The sequence below is a fragment of the Uloborus diversus genome, chromosome 3 (genome assembly GCF_026930045.1).
Source record: "Uloborus diversus isolate 005 chromosome 3, Udiv.v.3.1, whole genome shotgun sequence".
NCBI lineage: Eukaryota > Metazoa > Arthropoda > Arachnida > Araneae > Uloboridae > Uloborus > Uloborus diversus.
Genome location: NC_072733.1, coordinates 218,288,204 through 218,309,583, shown reverse-complemented (window position 1 = coordinate 218,309,583; position 21,380 = coordinate 218,288,204). Strand labels below are relative to the sequence as shown.

General features: G+C 33.1%; 1 protein-coding gene across 1 annotated transcript in view; it reads right to left on the bottom strand.

The window, feature by feature from the left end:
• The window catches only part of LOC129218596 (homeobox protein aristaless-like), a 279,444-nt gene that overhangs the window by 95,069 nt on the left and 162,995 nt on the right, over positions 1 to 21,380 (bottom strand). The window contains exon 3 of the mRNA XM_054852914.1: positions 20,741 to 20,786. Within this exon, the coding sequence (XP_054708889.1) occupies positions 20,741 to 20,786 (46 nt within the window). The remainder of the gene's footprint in view (positions 1 to 20,740; positions 20,787 to 21,380) is intronic.

The window sequence follows — 21,380 nt, the reverse complement described above, 5'->3', positions numbered from 1 at the left end:
TTATTGCTCGTTAGAGTGAAATGAGCGTTGTAAGAAAAGTGAGGCGTGCCCTTCATAATACACTCTTGCGTTTTTAATCTTTCTATGATCAAGCATAACCAGTTCAAGCATAAACAGTTTTATCTACATTTTCAAATGCCGTCGTAATTTTATGATGCGAAATTCTCAACAATGGTAACTTTGCTTAGAAATTTTTCGCATAGTTTTTTTTTTTCATTCTAATGTCGTTTCAAGTAGTCATCGACGATTTCCACCCTAGACGAAATATATTTAAAGCTACAATTCGTCTCCGTTCAGATTTAATGGTCAATATTTTGATTGATGTTATTCAAAAATATACATGGTTTGAACATAACATTATAAATTGGAGGATAAACATTAGAATGGGTACGAAAATAGCTCTTACCTAAAAAGAAATGTCCTAAAATAAGATCGAATCTGGAAACTATCTTTATCCGCGTTATACAAGCACTAAAAGGATTTACTACTGAATAAAACATTGAAAATTTGCATTTGATTATCTATTTTCTTCCCATAAAATAAAACTTTCGACCCCGACTGGTTCTAAAAAGACACATTCAAAGATTATTTGAGACAATATGATGAATAGGTTGTCCGGAATCCAAATTCGTGCTTTGCATCACTACATGTTCCCAATTTTCGAGCAAGAGTTTTAATTCAAAAAAGCAAAGGTTCAATTTATTTTCTTTTCCTCACAGAACATCTCCCAAATCCCAAAGCTATCTTTCACACAAGTATCCCAGCTTAGAGGATTGACAAAACACTAATCTATGTTTCCGGTACAATCCTTCGCGGAATCCGAATCTGCCCACACAATGGAAGATACTCATAACCAACTGTAAACATCATCCCAGATGAAGTTCTCAAGTCAAAAAATAGCATCGCGTGTAATTCAGCCTCATGTACGCTTTCAAATTCAGAGCTTAACAATCTTTAATCCAAGAAACTTGTTTCTAAATTTAATATACTGCATAAAACAGATGAATAATGGAACATGGCTTGTTATTCGAGCCTGCGTGACTTCTTAAAAGGGGCTTGCGTTGCTTTTTCGCTCGAGTGATGACGGTTCGATGTTAGCGTGATGCTTATTATCGGTCGCCTAACCGAATACCATTGAACATATCGTCAGATTATCATTTCCATTGCAGCTCTAATCGACGGATCCAACTACAACTAGTGGGCTTTCCAATCGCCTCCTTTCTCTCGGGTGGTCTCTTTTATTCGGTTCTATCCTTACAAGTCCTTTCTTTAGAGTTGTTCCTTCTTCGATCTGAGCGGAAAAGTTTGCACTGTTAAAATTTTTCCGGAAAATTTACGGTAATTGTTACTGGCATCCATGTTGCCGGTAAGTATTACCGTAAAAGTCAAATGTTACTCTAAAATTATACGGTTTCCTCGGTAGGCCACAGCAACCAATTGGAGGTTGGATCGCTTATTTCTCCGGTATAAATTACCGTAAAAATCAACGATGCTGTAAGTCCGCCATTTTGCAGTAACAATTACCGGAAAATATTCCTGAATTTTCAACAGTGTGGATTTTTAATCGACGATGCATGGATAGATAGAAATAAATCGATGTACATCTGGCAACCGCATTTTGGATACTTTTTTCTCACCATATCCATCGGAATAAAGCTGTCCTTTTTTAAATTTGGCTTTGAGCAGTGTGCTCTTGAATTGGGATGTTTCAAGTGGTCTTCTTTCTCTCCACAAATTGCAGAATCTCATCTGGACTTACGGTAGCTAAAACGCTTTCTATGAGACGATAATTTCACTTGTATCCAAGATGCTATTTCCAGATTTCATTTAATCAATTGCTGGTTCTGAATTTGGGATTGAAACTTTGGCAAAATGCTGTTGATAACGAGGTCGATTACGTCGCTGATTAAAATAAAAACTTTTATTTGTTTGACAAAAAATAACATAATAAACGTGTAAAATATAAAGTTTAAAAACGAACACTGAAAATGTTCTTAAATAAAACGTACAATTTTTCGAATAAGAAAAATAATGTACCAAAAATTAAAATGTAATTTAAAAAAATGGAAATGTGTTTTGTAATTGAGAGAAATTCTCAAGTGATTTATTACATGGATTGATATGACTTCACGTAATGTACAGTTCAGTCAAAATTACGATGATGGTTCTCATTTTTACTGAAAGCGTCGGCACTACGCCTACATGAATAAATAGGTGAGAGGGAAAAACATACATGTTAATTACATATTTACTTGCTTCTTTCTACAAGTTAATGTAAATATTTCAGCAGTTCATTTTTAGACAAAAAGGGAAACTCAACTTTCAGTGAATTCAATAGTTCTTTTTCATTTCTAGATAAATGCAATTTGTTACTGGAAGCATTATGGGATGTACTACTGCACTCCCGAAAACAATTTTCGAAGACAGAAATAGGAAGAACGAGACATTTTTTATCGAGCAGTTGATCTGCTGTTCAATTTATGGATCTAATTATAGTAAGAAACTTTTACTCGAATGTTCTTAGGTGCCCAAAGTTTTGTTTGCTTTCTTCTCAAATCAAAAATTATTAAATTCACTTTTTTTTCAATACATTTCATTTAAATGACCAACATTGATAAATAAACTTTAATCAAATTCAAAGCTTTGCATACGAAATGAGATGCTTCGTAGGAAAGCTTATTTTCTGTAACTTACACCGCAAAGATTTGTTATTTCTTTTATTTGTTTTGAAGTGCTTCCTAATCCTATCATTTTCGAATGTAAAAGCTCTTTAAAAACTAGAACTATTTTTTGTCAAAAATGTATTGATGGGTTTTAAAGAAACAGTTATAGAAATGAGATGCCAGTCGCGGTGAAAATATATATATATTTTTACAGGGTGCCCACAAACAACTGACGGCAAAATGCACTTGTGCATAATTTGAATTCAAGATTATCTTTAGTGTTGGCAACACTTAATAGTTTTAATTTAATTCTATGAACAATAGCGCAGACGATTTTTTTTAATTAAAAACTGTTTTATTCTTTGCATTATCAAGATGGATGCTAAACAATGTTTAATTGCTAAAATGCATTTAAAAAGAAAGCGGAATTGTGATTTTTGTTTTCAAAACTTGAAGTATTTAAATGTGTCAAAGAGATTACTTGAAAGAACTTTAAAACCGTTTAAAGAAAGAGGTAGTGTAGAAGTAAGGCATTGTGGTGGAAGAAAGCGCAGTGTACGAACAAAAAAAATAATAATGAAATGTGTTCGCGAAAGAATTAGAAGAAATTCTGCACAATCTGCCAGAAAAATTTCACGAGACCTAAATTTATAAAAAATATGGCTGGAATCATCATAGAACAGGATTTAAAATTAAAAGCTTACAACAAAAAGACAGTCAATGGAATAACAGAGGAAAATAAAGTTGAAATTCTAAGAAAGTGCAAAGAGCTGCTGAAAAGACACGCTACTAATGGGGTAATTTTTTTGAATAAGAAATTATTTTTGCAACAAGCATCTCATAATAGGCAAAACAGGGTTCGTACGCTATTTGGATGAAAAAATTCCATGACTTTTCCAGGACTTTTTCATGACTTCATAAAAATTTTCATGACCTTGTTACATGAAGAGAATAGCACTATTTAATATCAAACTTGCCTTTTTTTTTTTTGGAAATGAGCATTAGCAAAACTTCTATGTGAATGCCACTACCTGATTGAAAAAATATCAGTGTACACCTAAAAAACTGAATAATTCTTGCGTGTTTTCATCATATAAATTTAAGTTAAGTAAAACTACAGTGAATGATGCTTAAATGTCGACTTTTTTTTTATAAACAGGCAGAATGATAATGATTGGGGAAAAGGTTGAATGAATCATTGCTAAGTTTCAATAAATTTGCTTCAAAAGTTGCCTTTTAGTGTCAACTTGACAATTTTTTGGTTCTTTAAAATAAAGCCACATTCTTTAGTAAATTCATGTTTCAAAACCAGATATTTATTTAAAAAAAAGAATAATAAAAATATGAATTCAACAATTCAGATGAATATAAATTAACAGGTTCAGAAATTCCAGAACATGTTTGAATAATGACACTGAACGTACCAGTGGGTCGCATGGATTACTTTTGCGGGCCGTATATTGGGCACTACTGTTTTTGAGCATTAGAATTCCCCTATTTCTGTATTCTATTGCCTGACTAAAGATTGTCCAAAACCTTCAACAAATTGAGATAAACTCTGATAAATTTTAAAATACAAATTTAGGAGTGATGGAAACGAACTTGGATGCAATGTTTTTTGAGATCGTTCAATTTTCCAGTTTAAATAGTTTTCATGGTGCACAATACTAAATCACTCAAAATTTCTATTACTCTTTTTAGCTACTGTTACTTTTTCCCAGAACATTTTTCCATGACTGAAAATAAATTTCCATGACTTAGACTGAAAATTTCAATTTTCCATGACTTTTCCAGGTCTGAAATTTGCTTATTTTTTTTCAATGACTTTCCAGGATTTCCATGACCCGTACGAACCCTGGCAAAATAACAGGGTTTATGCAACATCGATGCAGAATATCAGTTCAACTAAAAGAATTTTTCAGAGGTTCCAGAAACCATTTTCAGTAATGGTTTGGGGTGGTATAAGCAAGAGAGGGATAACGCCCTTTCTTTTTATTGAAAAAGGTGTTAAAATTGGCAAAAATTATTATTTTCAAAAAGTATTGAAATCTTACATGAGTAAAGAAGCCCAAAAATTATTTAAAATGATTAATTCACATTTCAGCAAGATTCGGCACCCGCCCACAAAGCAAAGAGTGTTCAACAATGGTGCAAACAGAGTTGTCTATCCTTTATTTCTACAGAAGAACGGCTTGCATCCAGTCCTGATATCAATCCACTGGACTACTGCATGTGGGGATACATGGAGAATAAATTGAAAAACCTAAAACCAACGTCCACAATCTAAAAATTTACTACTTAAGACATGTAATGAAAATTCATTCTCTGTAGCGCATGCCGCTGCAGAAGTCTTTCCAAAAAGATTGTCATTCGAGTTAAAGGCGCGAGAATAAGAATCAATACTTAAACATTGATCAACAATGACGTTACTTTTGTTTAACATTTATTTTGTCTTTATAGAAAAACTTTTACAACGATAATTAATTTTTTTGAACCGTCATTTATTATATATATGTATATATATATGTATATATATATGTATATATATATATATATATCATTAAAAGGAAAAGTCGATATATTTATCTTCTAATATAATAAAGTAGTTTAGAACCTCGAGTGATCGAAGTGATGGGGACCTGGACCGTCTTCGGTTAATCGAAAATTCCGGATAGAAGGAGACTGAAAAATGCTTCTCAGGAGATAGTAGATACTTATATAACTATATTAATTTAAACACAAACATTTCATGTTTGCATCAAATGCTCTAATGTTCATGTCACATAAGTCAAGAAAAGCGAAGAAAATATAATTAAACTTTCAGCTTTACCATTCGGTCAATATCAACTACATTTTTTGTTCATCGGCTTTAAACATTATATCGCGAGTTAAAAAATAATTTAAAAAAACAAGACTTTACTTCCGCTTTCGATCGCTTTTCGAATTTAATAGCAGTTTAAAGAATAGAATTATTCCGTGCTCCAAAAACTGACAGGTTTGAAAAAAAAAACAGGAGCGCATGGATAATTTGTGTCTGCCGTAGAGATGGGTGCCTTCGGTGTTAACTCACCAAAAAAGAAACAAAAGATCAGCTAGCCGACTTCGGTTAAATAAACTTTCGGTTAAAAGTGTTTCGGATTCGGATAATAGATGATCCCTAACGAACCGGAAGAGTGATTTCAATATACGGAGATCTTCTCCATAAAAAAAAATAAAAATAAAAAAAAAACTAGCGCCAAATTTCTTGAGAATCAGAACATTTCGGATTTGATTGGTCGAATCCAATGAATGGCAGTCACGATGAATTGAAAAAAAGTGTATAAAAATGGCTAAAACTACATGAAAATCTAACTGGGCTGTGATGATGGCTGAAACAAGAGGTTGCAATAAATGAAAAATGATGGCAAAAAATGACTATGTTAGTGGCACGTTTTTACAATGCTCATTATAACACATTGTATAGCTAAACGGCTACGATTGTTGAGGAATCGACTTTAAATAGGTAGTGAGAGATTTTTCGGGGAAAAATGCATCCATCTGCTGTCAACGTTTTCGTAATCAATTTCTACCCGGAACGTGGAAAACGCATTGTCTCTGGAGGGGGCATAATCTAATTGCGAGTGGAATCGAATACCTAGCATCTGCTCATTACAAGTCGCTACACGAAGCCGCCGTTAATCATCTCACTAATAAATGCAAAGGGAAAAATTCAATATTCACACTACATCTTCTCAACACTTCCAAAACAGGTCTTTCCTTTTCTCTGCCAACAATTTGCAGGGCTCATTTGAGCATTTCATATGCCAAAGTTTTTCTTAAAAATCATTGAACATTTTTTCTTTCCTCGATATGAAGGAACTATTCGCCCAAGTCATTTTTTTAATCACCCAGGATTTGTCGGATCCTGAATATATATATCTATATATATATATATATATATATATATAAAGTGAAAAATATTGAAAAGACCACACCAAAAGCCCATAGATGCGCAACGCAGCAAAACTAAAAAGCCAAGTAAATATATAATAAGCAAGCCAAATTCCAAATATTAAACAAATTATATAAAAATAATGATAATAAAAAGGAAAATTGCAAATAGCTATTAAATAGGAAAAGAAAAAGTATGAATCCAGAGCTCATCAGCCGTGGAGGATTCATTAAATATGGTCAGAAGACTAAAAATTTTTAACTATGAACTAAAAGAGAATGTTTAAGCTCCAGTACATACAATATAGAGTAACATTGGGCAATTACTTACCAATATTGCATGTACTGGAGCTTAAACATTCTCTTTTAGTTCATAGTTAAAAAATTTTAGTCTTTTGACCATATTTAATGAATCCCCTCCACGGCTGATGAGCTCTGGACTCATACTTTTTCTTTTCCTATTTAATAGCTATTTGCAATTTTCCTTTTTATCATCATTATTTTTATATAATTTGTTTAATATTTGGAATTTGGCTTGCTTATTATATATATATATATATATATATATATATATATATATATATATATATATATAAAATAGAAAGCAGATTTTTCAGGTCGCACACCCTCTTACATTTTTCTTTTTATGCCGTAACAATTGTAAAAGAAAAAGCTTCATTTAATTTGAAGAAAGGTTATCCGTACCGTTATGCGCCTGAAAATGTGAACTAGCGCTGTGTACTAGTCCAAATCGAAAAAATTTTTTTTTGGAAGTTCGAAATTTCATGTTGATAAAACGTTGCTCCTATAGCCCCACATGTACCGGGTCATTCCAGCGTTACGTGTGGGACTTTTTGACCCCTTTGCAAAAAACAATAAAAACCAATATGATATTTTTTTAAGTATCTCTTAATAGTTTCTATTGGAGTTACAGAACATATGTAACAGTTTTTAGGTGGCTGTGTTTTTTTTCCTAGGATAATTCTAAATTTTTTTATAGAATTTTAAATGCAGCGTTACGCGTGTGACTCGGAAAATCTGAAAATAAGCTGTACCTCATATTATTTTGTAATTTCTTGTGAAGTTCTGAAAGGTAAATGAACAGTATTTTTTGTGCATATGTCTAAGTATACCAAGTAAGTAATCCAAAAATATTTTTTTTCTAAAGCTCGTACAATAGCAATAAGAAATATTTTATTAGCGTTACGTGTGTGACATTAGAGCGTTACGTTTGTGACCGCGTGCAGCAGTTGAGGGGGATTTCCTAATAAAAATCTAGTTTACGTTGGATCTTTGCCAACGAGGTTCTTTGGTGCCCAGGAACTCACATGGAGATTTTTGTCCTCCTAGGGGGGAGGGGGGAATGTGACTCCCCCCACGGGGATTTTTCTAATTCAACCACCTCAGCATTTGAATTATTAAAATTGAACTGTAAGCCATAGACAATGATGCATGTGAAGATATTTACAGAAAAACCTGAAAATACACTTCAGAAACGATGGTCTGCACAGTTTAATGGTAGCACACTTCTTGCTTTGAGAGAGCGTGTAAACCCGACTTACTGTTGGACTCTACTTATGGAATAACCATAGGTGGATTTAGGATTGAGTTCCGAGGGGTGGGGGGGGAAGGCAGTGTTTTATTTATTTTATTTATTTATTTTTTTTTCGAGCAGCATTAGTTGTAATCATAACTACCTGCTCGTTCTTGTTTAATTTTTCGTAAGGTTTACGAAAATTCGTCAGCTTTTAAGGTTTTATAAATGAGTTTTTACGATTCACTCAATCTGTTTTAGGATTTTAATGATTTTTATCAAATTTCAGCAATATTTTCCACAGCTTCTGGTGCCTGTATCATCAAAATTAGCGATTTTTATCAAATTTTTGCAAAGTTTTCCAAACCTTTTGGCGGCTGAATTATTTAGATGTCAATAATGACAATGACTGGCTGATTTAGACTTACTTTTTTTAACGGTATTTATAGAAAGTAAGAAAAATGGTACTTTCCCTCTAATGAAAAACAAGTGTATTGGTTTTAAATGAGGTAGCAAAATTTGCTTCCTGATATCTAGTCAATTGAGCATCCTTCGTTTTAAACAAATACCATTTTGGTAGAAGTTCGACACACGCACAATTTTCAGATATCAAGATTTCAATCATTTTGATCCAAATTAGGATCCTGATCTAATTAGTGATTTGTGATAGTGACTATGACAGATAATGTCCCCATAAGAGTATGAAATCCACGATCAGGAAATCATGTTCCCCCTCAGCACAAATATCTTCGCATGAGACGCATTCTAAGAATATTTTTAAACATTTATTTCTCAAATCAAATTACAGTCGAACCTCCATATATCGAACTTCCATACATCGAAATTTTCTATATATCGAAATCCCAGCAAATTTCTTTGTTCATTATATAGAAAAATTGTTTCTATATATCGAAATGTTTTTCGGGACATTCGTAGATTTTTTTTCCACTTTTGACTGTTTGTTTCATGAAAATTGAAGGTTAGAGAAGAAAATTATGTTCTCTAAAGGTTGCTATGGAACTCATAAGGAATCTAGTGTTGAAGGGTGTGTAGTTAAGCGGTGTTCCGTTCTGAAGTTCTTAAATTCCCTCAAGTTTATTTCAAATCTTAGTTGTCACCAGTAACACTGTAAAATCAGTTTCAAGTTATCCCTTTTGTCTGCTGATTATAATTCCTAGTCTTCTTAGCTTCAGTAAAAATCATTCAAGTTAAGTAGATTGATTTTTTATTCCCTCGATCACATGTAAAAACGAAAATCCCCTAATTTTGCAAACAAGTTGAATTGCCGAAGAATATGAAGATGTATGTTGGCGTAAAAATGCAATTTCTGTTAATTTTTTAATCATTAACTTTCATTTAATCCGATGCTCGTATAAATTATAAATTGAGTTTCCGTACACGAAAATTAGTTTTTATTTTAATGTTTTAGGATACTTTTATTATAAAATAAGATTGTTTCCATCTATCGAAATCTCTATATATCGAATTTATTTCCGGAAATTTGCTACTTCGATATATGGAGGTCCGACTGTATCTTATGTACGTCTGTAACAGTTAAAGTTCTTAATAGAGACAACACAAAAAACACATCACTTTTTGTACCTTTCTTTTTCAAGTCATATCAGAAGGGTTATTTATTGATTTTACAAAAAAATTTCCAAAAATATTATATATGTTATCCATTTTTTTTCTTCATTTGCGAAAAACTGCATTCCATGGTATATAAGAACTGATTATCATCATATACCCTCTTTTTCGTCATCTTCATCCGAGTTTTGCCCCTGTATCTAATTTCACATTATCTAAACACAAATAAGTCTACATACGTGAAATACACCGCCAGCTCAGTCATTTCCAGCCGAGGACTGCAGGATGGGTTCGGTTCTGGAGAACCGAACCATTGCTTCGGTCACTTTGCAGTCTTCGGCTGGAAATGACTGAGCTGGCGGTGTATTTCACGTATTTCTGCTTTAGCCCTGGCTAATGGGCGGTAATTTACTGAATAAGTCTGCATAATCTGTCCGTCAATACATTAATCACAAAGCTCATGTAGCTGGAATACATTCAGTTTTTCTTCCTTTCTCTCTCTCTCTCTCTATCAAGAATAATAATTTTTATAATAATAATAATAATCGAGCCGAGATTTTCTGAACACAAAGTACATCTCTCATTATTAGTTTCGTTTCAAAAATTTTCTCCTTTAAAAAAGTAAAGAAAACACGCAGTTAAAAAATGTTTCATCAGGTAGTATAGCGATCTTACAAGAAATGTGCAAAATTCCTTTGCCGGAAATACGTCTCTCTCATCTTTTCTTTTATTCAGACGGTTTCTCTGCAATGTATTATTCTGAAAAATCTGAAATTTAGTTTTAAAGGGGATTGCTAGGCTGAAAATCTCTGTTCTTTTCACTCATCGTTTAACTCCATAGTGCTTTTAATTTCTGTTTGTGCAATAGTTGGACAATATTTCCAGTTTATTGTTTAACTGCTACATAAATTCGCTGAGTATCATGTAAACTAAGGCCACTATTTTATTGCGGTTCTAGAGTCAACTTACATTGAACAGTACTTGGCTGTGTAGAAATCTTTTAGCGCAGTACTACTTTTGCAATAGCAGTTATTTTAAATCAGAAAATTTCGTATTGTTTCAATATATGAAACCGGAAGATTCTTCAAAATCTTTCGTCTGTAACAATTTAAAATATCTCGGTTTTCAAATCCCTAAAATTGAAAATGAACAGTTTGAAAAGAAAAAAAACAAATCGCAAAGACTAGATTGTTCTGTTTGCGTAAAAAAAAATCTTTACTAATAATAAAGCTGAAAGTCTCTGTCTGGATATCTGGATCTCTGTCTGTGACGCGCATAGCGCCTAGACCGTACGGCCGATTTTTATGAAATTTGGCATGAAGTTACTTTGTAGCATGGGGGTGTGCACCTCGAAGCGATTTTTCGAAAATTTGATTTTGTTTTTTTTATATTCTAATTTTAAGAACATTTTACCGAGCAAATAATCACAACGTGGAAGATTAAATTACGAAATTATCATAACGTGGAACCGTAAAATGGGCGAGCAAATGAACATAGCAACGAGCGAGAAATTCATCATCCATTATTTGTAAATATAAAGGCGAACCAAATGACCTTTTAATTTTCTGCTACGGGCAAAGCCGTGCGGGTACGAGTAGTAAAAAAATAAAAGCGAATCGTTATGCATTTTTTTTCAGTTTTGAGTAAAACGCATTTAAATATAAGATCCTAGGTGAGCTTTCATTGAATCTTTTTGCGAGATATATCACACCGATGGGAGGCCACGGGGAATTATAGACTATCTTTAGTAATGCTAGGGGGGTGTCCTAGCGTCGTGAAAAGTTACAAAAATCAGGCGGTACTATTCCAGAAATTTTTAGAAAGTCTCAAAATCGTACTTTAGGCATTGTTTGATAACGATAGGACAAAGAGCGGGCTAGGTTCGGTGTGCCCTCACGAAGTTTCTTGAAACTGAAGTCAATAGCAGACTAGTTCAGGGAAGGAAGGGTTTGGTTCCTCCACGTAACCGTCTAAAAATGAAATTTTAAGCTAGCCATGATTACGTTCTAGAAAAGGGGGATTCGGGGGTCGTTTTCTGAAAGGTTTTCCTAACTGATGTTTGAAACACGCAATTTTAGTTTGTTTTTGAAGACTTTAGGTGAGATGGGGGACCAGGGGCCTCTCTAGAGACGCTAATTCAGATATCCTTAGTGGTAATGTTACAAAATGGGTTCCGGGGCCCTTCTACGCAAAATTTTCAAAATTAAAATCCTAAATATGCCTTTAAGCAATTTTTGATGACGTTAGGGGAAAAGTCAGCGTTTGGGGCTTTCCCCAGAAAACTCATTTTGCACTTTGGAGCCATCCATCATTAGGGACTTCAGACATGGAGGGACTGTAAACTCTTAGAAACTGAAGCTTAAAAAAAAAAACATTTTAGGTTATATTTGGTCAAGGTAAGGCAGAAGGGGTGAATAAGAGACTAAGATCGAGTCTTTAAGATCGGCGGTTCAACCAGCGAAATTTTCTGAAATTAAAGTCCTGAAAACAAAATTTTTAGCATAGTTTAGTCTCATGAAGGAGGTCATGGCCTCCTTTGTATTCTACGTTTTGGGGCCAAACTTGAATTCGCCACCCGGGGTAAGGGCAATGTCTTCCTACCTGATCTAAAATCGGGCAGTTCAATCGTGAATTAAACTCTCTCTGGGAAAAAAAATGCTGTAAAGGGGAAATTTTCAAAATTAGTTCGTTAGTCAGATATATTTGACTCTCAGGGAAGTCAAAATTTTCCATTGTCTCTCATTGAATCCACGACAGTTTAACACGGAATTTGCTGTTTGAAATGCTTACTAGAGTATCTTTGCTGAATATTTCTTTTTTTTTTCAAATAAAATACGTCTTCATTGTTTAGGGTCTATAAAAGCTTGGGGGGGGGGAGCATGAGTGGCCGCCCTCGGATCTCTTTATAGAAGCTACCTTTTTATTTTTCATGAGGGAGTCATTGCCCTCATTGCCCTTTCCCTGTATCCATGCTTGATTGCTGCTTCTACCACGAATTTTGTAATCAAATGAAGAGTGTGTAAAGAGTGGGTATTAATGAACAATAGACCGTCACAATGTGCACTAACATTCTATTTTTCTTAAACTATGCTATGATATCGGGAAATCGGGACTTACTTTGGTGACTGAACTTTTTAAAATTCAGCATATTTATTCGACTTGATAAAAGTTTTATAGTGAGAAATTGTATCGGAATTTTGCTTGATTAATTGATTATGCGGCCCCTTGCTTTGGCCGCCCGTGTGCGGTGCACAAGGTGCACACCTGCTAGTATCGGCCCTGCTCACTATCGTACACGGACCCTAGTGGTAGAGCACACTTTTGAAGTACTTACAGTTGGCTCTCTGTTTAACGACGCTCTATTTAACGACTTTGTCTATTTAACGGCGGCTTTTCACGGTCCCAGATGGTCCACTGTAGTGTTAAAAGCATTCTATTTAAGGACGCTTTCAACTTCAGGACGATTTTTTGTGGTCCCTTGAAAGTCGTTAAACAGAGAGCCAACTGTATTTCAGAGAGTCAGTCGTCAAACGACCTATGGTAACTTGGTTACGCCCCATGACGCTACTTTGATTAAGCAAATAAAAAATTACGTCAATAGATCGTCAATACAGTACTATTTTGCAGCAACAGTTAAGAAAACGATAGCAGTATTAACTCTTTTATTCCATTGAACAAGAATCTGGTAGAAATTAAAGCATTTATCTTTCAAACCATTCAACAGTAAGGACGTGCCACAACTTTCGAGAAAGATCTTGAATGCTTAAAGTTATGTGACGGAAATTTTTGACACGGTTATGTTTCAGATGCAGACAAAAAAAAAAAAAATGTGTGGAAGAAGATTTTACATCTCTATGGACCTTCAGATTCGTTCTACTATCCGAATTTTAAGAATGTTCGAGATGCACCAATGAATGAAATTATTATAGAAGTAGAGAACCAAAAAGAAGGGTTTACGACCTATCAAAGAAAGAATTGAGCTCTAGCTTATGAGAAGCATTTTCCATCTTTAGATGCCATCATTGTCTATGGCTCATAACTCCATTTCAGTAATTCAAATTCGGAGACGGTGAAAAGTCTTTTTCATCATGAGCCAACTGCAGCCATATATTCAACTTTTTTCGCACATTAAGTGTGAAATAGAAAAATAGAATAATAGAAAGTATCCATAGTGATAATGGAATGGAGTGGATTTTCAGGTATTCCTTATTGATTAGCAACCTCGCATGGGAAAAATGGGGAATCGAAATAAATCGTCCGTATGATCCTATTGTAGCCCCGTTCTGAAATTCTTATGACGAGTAGACCATACTAATAAGCAAAAAAAACAGATAGTTTGCAGACTTAAAATACACTTTTGAAAATATTCAAGGTTAAATAAAGACATCCATGGTCTTGAAATATGAATGTTACATAACCTTAATAAGTGACATATCGTGTGAAAGAGCTTTAAAATGACACCTATATAGTAGCTCCCATAGAAACTGAAAAAAAAAAAAAATTGTTTGGAAGTACCGAAATGTCACTTTTTGCTATTTTTCGAGTACTTTGGGGGTTTCTCACAAACATCAAACCTATAAATTTTGTACAAATGGATGATGGTCATGTTTATAGGCTCGTTAATTTGGCATGTAATTACCCTATTGGGCAGGAAAGTTATGATTAGTGAATACCAAATGACCAAAAAAAGAAAAAGTTCAGCGTTTTTTTGTCATTTTCCCCTCCAAGTTTTCCCTAAGGTGGGTTTTCCTCCATGTTAGACAAAAAAAAAATGTTCAAAGGACTACTGCACAAAAAAAGTAATTATTTAGGGGCGTTTAATTGAAAAACCGTTTTCTCCCATCACGTACCCATGATGGGAGCGTGAATAAACGCCCCCCGTTTTTGAAATGGCGCCTTTTTTTTTTTTTTTTTTCCAGTTTTTGACGGTTTTACAGCTAGCGTTTTTATTTGGCGGAAAATGAAGCATGATGTTAACTATTAACACTTTTCTGAGGGGCTAGGGAGGTGCAAAGTTCAAAAGCATGAACATTTGGAGAAAAGTGGGAGACTCATGAAATATGCCCCCTAAAATATTTTTAAATTATCTAAACCGATCTTTTTTCCCAGGCTTTTGCTTTTCAATTTTTTTACTTATTTTTCAGCGTAAAACCAGAGTATCGGACTCATTCCTATGAGTCCGATACTCTGGCCTCTACCCTTTCTCAAATCAATCTTATTAGACAGCATATAAGAGAAACCTCCATTCTAAATTGCTTTGCCTGAAAATTGTATTTGTGAGAAAAATGTTATGATTTATTGTCAGAACATTTTTTCTCTCCAGTATTTTTTTTTTTTTTTTTTTCATGATTTAAGTCCGAAACCAAAGAACTTGAAATTTTATCCCAAAAACCCAAAATATGTATTGAAAACGTAACATTTTGGGATCTTGACCCCAGCTTTCGCAGACCTGATGGAGAAATGTAGTTTCAACAATTCAACAGAAATAAATGCCTCCCTTTTTAAGTCGGTTAAATAGCTCATCATTTAAACTAATAGGGTTTTAAAATGCACGATCGAACTTTATAGGACTAAGCAAGATCGCTCAAAAAATATTCAGCAATAGAAGATGGAAAAAAAAATCCTGTTTTTGACAAAAACTTGGCTTGAAAATAACATTCGAAATGTGAATGTTGTTCTAAAGAAACGAAGAAGAAATGAATTTCGGTAAAACAAAGTGTGCCGGTCAGCCATCATCAATTGTAAGAGAACAAAAGTCTACCCATTCCCGAAGCGTGATTCGAGAATCGGCGCCGGTGGTGCGAACAACGTTATTAAGGTTAATGCGGTGTTATTGATGGGCATTATATATATATATAATAGGCTGCTGAAATGCCACTTCGTGCACCTGGGTCAATGAATAGGGGGTCCCGAGGTCAGCACCCATCGTTGGTGGCTACGATCGGCGATGCAAATAAAAGGGAAAACAAATGACCGGTTCTTTTCTGTATTACCTACGACTGGATATTAATAATAATAGTCAGTGATTTCATTCTTGTACGTAATACCAGAATTCAGTGCCATTAAGGTAGGGCAATATGCACATCCATCTTTGGCCAGATCGACTTCCTTCTAATACCTTAAGGGGAGTCAGTCCCCTAAATACTTTCAAAAATTTGATTTCTTGATTTTTATATGTTTTGAAACTCCATTTCAATACCTTTTTCATGATACAAATTTCTTGATCGTGCTCATATTAGAAGTAAGTTAAAATAAGCTTTAAAAAAATTTAAACGCATGTTGATAAGGTATGATTTTCCCCTTTAAATTGCAATATCACGAAATGGTATTTTTGAAATTAAATGTTCCTTTTTCTCAGAAACTAAATTGTGTTAGGCTTTGAAATTTTTACCACCTATTCCATACATCTAATTGCATATACTGAAGTAAAATCCTTCTCATATTCTAAAAATATTTTGTTATAGAGCCGATTTCGTGTTACAAAATGGCATTTTTTTGAAAAAAATACAATGACTTACGAATTAGAATTTTTTTTAAAAAAACTAAGCTTCCTTTCGGTAAAATGTTACTTCAGTATAGAGAAAACAGTCTACTTAAGGTACAGAAAAAATTTCATAAATGTATCTTTAATAGATTTTAAGAAAAAGGTACATGAACTTGTGCAAATTAACATTGACGGTATAGGGGGTACTGACTATGCTTAAAAACTTCTGTTTACCTACAATTCTACACCATTACAAGTTATGATACTATTGATCATTTTGTCTTGTTGTCTTTGATTCAGTACCTATTTCAGTGGTTTCATTCCATTAACAGATTAGAGCTTTGAAGAATTTAACTTTATTCCTTCTTACCGGTATCAACCATTTGTGTCTATAGTAAAACTGTCTAGAAATAGATGACTCACTTTCAAAATGTAGAAACTACACTTAAAAATATTAATGAAAATACTGTAAAATATAAAATCAAATTAGAAAGTGGAGAACTTCAAATTCAGTTCAGCACGATTTTAAATTTAATCACTGTCTAAAGCAGTTTTCCATCCAACTCAAAAATAAGTAAATACTGAATAAATCGGATATTACATCTATAATTAGATACTGCAATGATTTTGCGGTCTATATAAAACCCGTCGATAGTAATGACGGTGTGTGCGCCCCCATTGCTCTTTGGGGGGGGGAGCGGGGCAGTAGCATGCTCAGATAATATAACTGCTTTCAAACCACTCATCGGTTTTGCAAATTGTAGTTCGAATTTAGAAATTGAAAATTTTTTTTCTGTATGTGTCGATTTGATTAAGAATCAAACCACAGAAGTGTCTCACAAAAAATTAGTTTTAGATGTCTTTGGAGAAACGCGTTTTTCATTCCCCCCCCCCCCCCCCCACACACAGGTTTTTAAAAAATGTCCTTTATTTATAGTCGAACCTCAAATAAGCACGTTTGAGTAGTAAACTTGAAGTAAGATAGAAAAGAAAACGAAAATATGGGCAGTAGATAGGGCAGTATTAAGTCCTTTTTACGAATGGGCTGAAAATGGTCCAAAAAATTGATAGTTCGACACAATTAGTATTTCGTTTTTCTTTTAAGAAAAACGTATGTAGGGCAAAGTGAAATAGTTGATATGACAGAGCTTTTTCAAAATGAACAAATTAGAAATTAGTTTTGAAAATTAGAGAAATAGGGGAATATATAGAATATATAAAATACACAAAGAAAGAACATTTTATTTTTTAATAAGCCATTTCACTGAAATAGTATTTTTTCTTTTTTGGCAGTAAATTTTCGTTTTTTCCAAAAAAGGAAAATTTTCAAACTTTTTTTTTCCATGGGGCAAAATGAAAAATGAAATGTTATTGTAATGAAATACATTTATTCGATCATAAAAAATATTTTTGATGAAATGAATCAGTCAATAAAAGGTTGAATAAACAAATGAAAAGATACTGAAAAAATAAACGAAATGCATTTAGTCAATTAATGCATGAGGACAAATAAATGAGTGAGTAAAAGAGAGAATGAATCAGAAAAGAAGTGATTTAATAAAAAAATGTATTACTAAATTAAGGTGTGTTAATTAATAAAGAATACGTAAGAGATTAAATGAATGATTGAGTAATTAAACAAAATGAATTATTTCATTTTGCCCTGCATGTACTTGTCTAATTGTACAAAATATTTAAAATACAAGTAAGCTTAATATTAACTAAAAAAACTGCACCAAATATTAGAAGCTCTCAATCTCAATTAATGTTTCAAATGTTAATTACAAGAACTCTATCATTTAATAATACCAAGAATAATTTTCGACAATAAAAAATTACAAATATCAATTTTTGAAAATTGCTTGTATTATCATATTCTTTGATTTTCAGAGGTAACTTTTCCTTGAATGTAATAGACTACATGTGTAACTACATAGTTTAAATATTACGTGGTAGGTGGCGCTAAAAGCAGAGCAAATATTTCACATTTGCACTACATTCCCTTACATTGATGTTTGGATGAGTTCTGGGGCATAGCAGCCAAGCATATTCCCCTTTTGTAAACTGAGTAACATCAAAAGATTATTGTATGAAGCAGTATAGTCTTTTAAGACCCCTACTCATATTCATTATTTATTATCACATTAGATGCGGCAGATGAAAACACATTTCAAATGAAAAATTCTTCAAATTTAAGAAAGAGAAAATATCTGCGCGTGTGACGAATAATATGGTCGCTACTAAAGAAAAAAAAATGAGCATAAAACCCGATTTCAGAAAATCATGTTTTTCCAACTACTGTTCACATTACAATAAGCGAGACATGAATTTAAAGAGAAATATACCAAGGGTTTTTTTTTTTTTATTCAATCAAGTTCAACTGAATCGTCAGTTTTACAAAGGAAATGTGTCTAAAAATCAGCTTTTTGAGAAATCAAGCTAATTTTTATATAGAGTTTTCACCACCACCTCATTTTTACTGGTACTTTAGAACCCGATTTAGAGCACAGAACAGTTATTGAAAACAGTTTGTCTATCTAAAATGTGGATAGAGTTGATTAAAATTTCTTTCTTTTTTAAAACTTATAGGGTTTCAACAGGGTAAAAATAGTAAATAGCATTGAAATTGAAAATTAAAACACATTTTCGTTTCGATTACAGGATAAGTTGCAGTGAAAAAAATAAAGAAAAAAACTATAAATTTGAATGAATGCAATGAAAATATGCAAGGTCTGATTGATCATCATGGTGAGAAGTTGTAGACTATTAACAAGTAGAATGATTTCTTTTTATCCTAAATGTATTTGATTATTTTTTTCAAGTTCTCAAACGTTTTGCTACTGACTGGCAGTTTGGCATGGTTGGTGTGTGACATGTATGGTCTGTAGACAAGGTTAAAATGTTTTTTGCAGTTAAGTTATTTTTGATCAAGTCATCAATAAAATCCCTAATAGCTTTTGAGATGTTTACGGATTGATAGAGGAAGGAAAAAGTGCAACTGTCGGAACACAAAAAATGAATGGATAAATATTTAAAATCGATCCATTCAGCATCGGATTTGGTTTACAGCATCTTCTATGTAACTTTCTAAAGGGTGTCCCAAAATTAACGCAAGGTTTGAATTTGCCACCATTTTTTCCATAAATTGTTGGCAGCCATGAAAAAAGAACAATTTGACAGTTGAGAGTTTAGGGTTAGTAAAAATGGGGTGTTATTGTACCATACAGCTAGAGAGAGCGAAACATTTCAATGACTGCATAAGGCATTTCCTAGTCGCGTACTCTCTCATTTCGGTCATCAGAATTGGCACCCTAGATCGTGTGATTTAACATTTTTAAATTTCTTCTTATGGAGTTATTTGAATTCAAAGGTCTATGTCAACAAGCCCACAACCACCCGTGCATTACCGTGTTGCGATACCGAGCGCCAATAACAGTAACTGCTTGACCAGCCTCAACTTTCATTATTTTTGAAACAATTGTTCAATAATGAAAGCGCGTTATTGTATCGTATAACGCTCCATTTTTGATTACCCTAAACTCTCAGCTGTCAAATTGTTCTTTTTTCAGGGTTGCCAACCATTGATTGCAAAAATGGCGGCAAATTCAAATCTTGCGTTAATTTTGGGACACCCTTTATAACAGATTCGTGTTTCTTTCTATAACAGATTTTCTTGTAGAAATTGCACAGAGTCATGCTTTCAAACTTATCTTACCTGAACTAGCCTTGATTTGAAATGCCAAAAGTCTCAAAATTGAAGAGAACTTACCTCAAGTTCGGTTCAACAAACCTCGACTTAGATACAAGTCGTTCATTTTAAGTTTCCTTTTCCCAAAAAACCCTTTTAACTCTCAGAGACAAGCAAAAGGAATGACAGTCAAATAGGGTCCTTTATCCGATGTACTAAGAGTATAATGTAGTTTTTGATTAATCAATGTAAAAAGTAATCAAGAAAAACGGCTCATCATTGGAACAGAATACGAACCACAAAGACGCAATTAAATATTACCTATTTCTATTTGAATGCTTCTAAAACATACCTATGATTCTGATTCAAGAAATGTCTTGAATTAAAAGATGCAGTACAATAACTTTTCGTAAATGAAGTTAATTCAGTCATTAAAATGGCAACTACTGAATTTCTCAAGAATTAAAAGGAAGTCTGAAACTTGATATATAAGTGTTTTCATAATCCAACTATGTGCTGCTCAACTTACCTTAACATTGCTTTTAAAACCACTACGAAAATAACTGTTCAAAAAATGTTTGAGGGCAAGTTTGTCGGAAAGATATAGCTTACCCAGTGATTAAAAAAAAATGTGCGCATAATTAGTTGGAATTTTCTGCATTTTTAATATTTTTCGAGCTTATTGCTATACGCATTCATTTTCATCAAGTTCAAAATACTTGTTGAGTTAGAGGAAGTTAGGCAGCCGTTGAATTAAAAATTCAATACTTCGAAGGTATTGAGGTTACCTTCTTCTGCATGAAAACATATCTCAAGTCTGATAAAATAAAGGAGAAAAAAAGTGAAAAACTTACCTGAACTCTAGCTTCAGTAAGATCAACTCTCATGGCCAGTTCTTCTCTGAAAGGAAGAAAGAAATATCATAGGAATTCGTTCCCGACAAGAGTAGAAAATTTTTAATTCAATTTTACCTACCAGGCATTCCAAATTTTCCTATTATGAGCTCATGTAGTGAAAATATTACACACAATAGCAAATTAATAACAAACTATCATAAAATTGTTTTTGTTTCAGTGTAAAATAAGTCTTTAAAGTCATTTAGGTACCTGTTTCGATTTCGAAAACTGAATTTTATCATATTTTGTCAATCGTAGAACGGACCCTTCGTCGAAATCACAATTACAAAAACGGATTCTTTCTGTTGTAAAACTAGATCTTTCCAAAACTCAAAATCTGACAAACAGATACCTCGCAACAATCTCGCTGAAAAAAAAAAAAACGTTCTCTCAACACATAAAATTGTATCATTAATTTAAAAAAAAAAAACTTTTAAACGGCAGTAGTCACTTTTTAAATACCGTTTTTGTAATATTAAACTTGATGTTAATTCATGTAAGATTTTTTTCATGAAAAAACTTTATTAGTACATTTCAAAAACTAAAATATCCCCGAAAGCAAAAAAAAAGAATAATTATTAAAAAATCAAAATTAACA